The sequence below is a fragment of the Borostomias antarcticus genome (genome assembly GCF_949987555.1).
Source record: "Borostomias antarcticus genome assembly, chromosome: 6".
Lineage (NCBI taxonomy): Eukaryota > Metazoa > Chordata > Actinopteri > Stomiiformes > Stomiidae > Borostomias > Borostomias antarcticus.
In genome coordinates, this window is record NC_140239.1 from 25398060 (window position 1) to 25402842 (window position 4783).

Here is a 4783-nt window from a genome sequence, read left to right on the forward strand (position 1 = left end):
TCTCTCTCTCTCTCTCTCTCTCTCACCAGACTTCCCATCTGTGTGCGATTTAAGTTCAGGCTCTGGGGAAGAGGCAGGTCCACCGAGGGAGGCGTAGGGGGGAGTCGAGGCAGACAGAGGGAGGGAGGGAGAGAGGGAGGGAGGGAGCGAGGGAGGGAGGGAGGAAGCGAGGGAGTCCACACAAGTTTGTTTTACAGGACTTGGGGCTGGGCTGGCGCAGACACAAGTGGCGCATCTGGAGGTCGGACCAGTGGGAAAATTAGACCAACAGTTGCAGCGCAGGCAAGGGGAGGGAGCCGCCTGTCGCCCACAGAGACTTGACTTGACCGGAGCCAGGAGAGACGCACAGGGAGAGACACAGATAGAGAGAGAGAGAGAACAGCGCTCCACTGGACTAACACGCAGACATGGCAGCCAGCGCCCTGCCCTGCCTGGGGCTTCTCTCCATCCTCTCAGGGATCATCTGCCCAGCGGCCGCCATCGGGGTGCACACAGAGCCGCGGTCAGCGGGGCAAGTAAGAACATTTCTTTTGTTTTCCTTCCCTACTGCCTGACCGGTACGAGATGCATTAACTTGGGCGAAACGGCCATCGGAAACGTCACGTTTACCACTGATTTCTGTTGTTTATCAGCCTGCCATGGGCTGCGTGTCATTTCCACAAGCCGCGACGACTGAAAATGCTGTTGTCAATGTCAAGGGGGGTGGGGGGTGGGTGGGGGGGGGGGGTGACAGAACAATCCGTGCGACAGTGTTCTGTAGCTAGCGTCGTGATGCGGGTGTGTTGTATCTCTGGAACTCTCTGAGGATCCAGACTCCTCGACCACACCGTCCAGCCCCCCCCCCCAACCCACCCCACCCACCGCCACCCCCACCCCCCTTGCCAGCTTTCTTCTCTGGGTTGGGTGTTGTTGGGAGCACCCTAATCTCAACCCCAGCCCCAAGCTCAGATGAGGTCTGTCACTCTCCACAGCGCACCCCCGCCCGCAGCAGATGAAACTAATGGAAACCAGCTGCCGTTGGTTGCGCAACGCCCCTCGGGGAGAGAGGCATGGCCAGGAAGGGCATGAGGAACAATGGAGGACGTGCTGACGTGTTTACAGTGAGCCACAGGGGCATGTTTCCACTAGAGCGGGGGCATCGGACTCCGAGGACCTCCGCTCACAGATGCGTGCTAAACAATGTGCCCGAGAGAGGAGTTATGTGTGTTGTTAACTGCGGTGCATTGTGGGAGAAGTCGCCGGCGTTCCACACCGATTTATGCGGCGCGATTTATTCGCGTTTCTCTGAAAAGCGAGGCCTTTGCGAGACTTAAGATGGAGGGGGAGGTGCAGTGGGCCCCCCGCGGTCACCCTTTTGTGGACGGTTGTATACGGTCAGCTCACTTCCTCTGTTTATCTGTGGCTTTTGACCACAGAGTCCCCTGAGCAGCGGCCTCTCCGCTTGCAGACATGCTGTCTCTGACTTCTGATTGGATTATGAGGAGACTCTCATGACCGGGACGCACTATGGCTCTTTCCCATCCCACGTATCTCCATAGGAGTTCACCGCCAAGCCAGCGCCAAAATAAATACCTTATCTAGCCACCCCTCATTGTGAGGGGTAACGTTAGGGGCAGCGGGAGAGCAGGCTGAGGGCTTTTTCCCGGCACAGAAGGAGGCCAAGCCACACAGTCCCACAGCCTCCAGGCCTACAGAGATGTTGACTTTGGCCAGAACTCCAACATGGAGTTAATTCTTGTTTTTCTGCCCGAGACCCACTGTATTTGTTCAGCGCTGTGTCAGAGAGATAGACTGACCTGTAGTCCATCTCATAGGCACTCTGTCCCTGCCTTGCAAAACATACAGTACAGCTGGCAGTAAATAGAATATCACTCGACAAAAGTTCAGTCGCGTCAACGGGGAACATGGTGACATAGCCTTTGGGACAGGCCGGCCATGAGACAGAGAGAGACTATGCTCCACAGTGAATGTCATCTTTGTTCTCTCCTGTAGTGGGCACACAGTATTCTCAGAAATAGCTCACATTACAGAGCACACTCAGACTAAATCGGGAGGCTACAGATGCCGATTGTTTCGAATATGCTATGCAAATTTAGACTTTGATGAAAACCAACAGGGTCTGAAATCAAATTGCAGGGGTTATGTTCGGTATCCTGGGATTACGTCCCACCCAGTGGAAATGTCGGTTGGAGTTAAAGACTTGTATTTCAGATGAGAGGTTTTCAAGTCCAGTGAAGCCTCTGACCTGAAAGGATTAAGTTCCACTGTCATCCCAACAGGAAGCAGATGTAATTCGCAGTGATAAGTGAAAGCTGTTGGACTGTATAGGTTACACACATTCCTCTCACTTCGATGGGAGCCTGGAGAAATCTTACTATACCACCAGACCATCTGCTGCCTCTTCCCACAAGCCTCTCGGTGTCATGGGTCTCCTGAGTATACGCAGCCCAGCTGTTGAACCCTTCACAGGAAGTCTCACAGCTAGCTAATGGTTCTATACTCAGTCATTAGCCATGATGTGTAGATCCTCACAAACAGGAACTACCGCGAGCTCACTCCCTGGCCTATTGTTGTCGACACAAATCATAGTTCAATGGAGTCACCCAAGAGTTATACTTTCATACTTTCCTCGTGTCTGCAACAGATTACAGCGCCTATCACAGAAGCGTGTCATCAATTTCAGCTCAAATATGTGGTTTGAAACTCATAAGGTCAATAAAACCAATTCAACTGTCTTGGAGTCCGCATAAGCGGTGATGTATTCTCTCAGACACAGCGTGTGTGTGTGTGTGTGTGTGTGTGTGTGTGTGTGTGTGTGTGTGTGCGTGCAGGTCAGGAAGCCACAAGAAGGGGTTGCAGGCAGGAAAAATCTGTGCCGGCTTTGAAAGCTTCGCTGTTTCACAGGATGTTTCACATTAGTTCACAGCAGAGGCTTTCCTTTGTCTCGCTGCTCGCTTGCTCGAGAATAAATCAAGGAAAAATGTTCATCAGACGAACCGGGCTAAATATCTGGCATGTCTGAGCTCCAGCCAGTCTGGACACTACATAAACGCTCAATTGACCAGGCAGAACAAGAGGGCTGAAACACGCCATTCTTACGGAACAGGCCCATCGGAACAGTGCGGCATTGTGGGACAAGAGCCTTCTTTGAATGGGGGCAGCTGGGGAGGGCCTCCTGAACTATGACATCACACTACAGTAGAAAACCCCACCTTGCAGAGTCAGGGCCAAGCGTGTGAAGCGAAAAGTTAAAAGCCATTTTCCACCATGTTTTATTTTCGTGCTTGAACTGCCCCTCCGCAGTCAAAACAAGAGGCCACCTTTCATCTGGAGGGATAATGGGGCCACTTTGATAAGAGATGTTGTGACGAGCTGCGGAAAGCATTTCGCTGTTGACAGAGAATCTAAACCAGCCCAGACAAAACGATCGCAGGTGTCTCCCTCTGTGAAGGTCGAAAGATCGAGGGCCTCGTTAGTACCCGGCAATAATATTTAGGAGCCCACATGCAGCTGCGCTTCAGTCCAAATATGGTTCCAATTCTGCCTTCAATAAATCGTTCAACGGAGAGATCGAATTCAAGAGCTAGAAGTCAAGTTCCATATGAAAGACTGACCCTGTTTTCTGTTCTCCTGTAGCATTGTGCAAGGGGATACTTCCTCAGCGAACTGAACAACTGCCTGCCATGTAATTGCAAAGGCCATTCAGAAACCTGTGAAGACATCACAGGCGTCTGCACGGTAAGCCATGTCCGAGTATTACATCTTGGTTACCGATCACTATAAAAGTCTTTTACAGTCCACTTTCCTGTTCGTTCCTATTTTGTCCATATCGGCTGTTATCGTCAAGTAATTGGCTCTCTGTCTGGCGTACCCATACAGGAATGCCTGGACCACACCACTGGAGACTTCTGTGAGATGTGCGAGGACGGCTACATGTCTGTCCCTTCGCCCAGCGGACACCACGCCTGCCGGCCATGTGCCTGCCCCATGCCCCTCGCCTCCAACAAGTAAGCCGGCGAGAGCCTGAGAGAGAGAGACAGAGAGGGAGAGAGAGAGGGGGAGAGAGAGGGAGAGAGAGAGAAGGAGAGAGAGAGAGAAAGAGGGAGAGAGAGAGGGAGGGGTGAGAGAGGGAGAGAGAAAGAGGGAGAGAGAGAGAGGGAGACAGAGGGAGAGAGGGGGGGGAGAGAGAGAGGGGGGGAGAGAGAGGGAGAGAGAGAGAAGGCGAGAGAGAGCGGGAGAGAGAAAGAGGGAGAGAGAGAGAGAGGGAGAGAGGGAGGGGGGGGAGAGAGAGAGGGAGAGAGAGAGACAGAGAGAGAGAGAGCTGTGGGTGTTGTTGTTGTTGGCGAGCAGAGTGTGTTCACTGACACGCCCCTCCCGTGTGTCTGGCCAGCTTTGCGGTGCACTGCGACAGAGGCAGCAGCTCCCTTCGATGCAAGTGCCAGGGGGGCTACGCCGGGCATTTCTGTGAGAGGTCAGTGGGCTGGCACCGGGCCGAAACCGATCCCCTGCACCCCGGGGTGAACAAACTCCTCCAAATGAGCTACAGTAGCTAGTACAGTCACTGCTTCCATCGACTCACCCTTCCCCAATATTTTTTTTCAGATTATGAGTAATCTTTGTAATCTTTACATCCCCTCACACGCTCCAGGTGTGCGCCGGGTTTCTACGGCAACCCCATGGCCATCGGCAGCTCGTGCAAGCGGTGCGAATGCAACGGCAACTCCGACCCCAACCTGATCTTCAACGAGTGCCACAACGTGACAGGCCGCTGCCTGAACTGCTG

General features: G+C 53.2%; 1 protein-coding gene across 1 annotated transcript in view; it reads left to right on the forward strand.

The window, feature by feature from the left end:
- Positions 1-407: 407 nt before the first annotated feature.
- The window catches only part of lama4 (laminin, alpha 4), a gene marked incomplete at its 5' end in the record, with an annotated part of 21514 nt that continues 17138 nt past the window's right edge, over positions 408-4783 (forward strand). The window contains 5 exons of the mRNA XM_084440092.1: positions 408-515; positions 3637-3738; positions 3880-4007; positions 4391-4471; positions 4649-4783. The exon at positions 4649-4783 is cut by the window's right edge and continues 80 nt beyond it. Of these exons, the coding sequence (XP_084296218.1) occupies positions 408-515; positions 3637-3738; positions 3880-4007; positions 4391-4471; positions 4649-4783 (554 nt within the window). The remainder of the gene's footprint in view (positions 516-3636; positions 3739-3879; positions 4008-4390; positions 4472-4648) is intronic.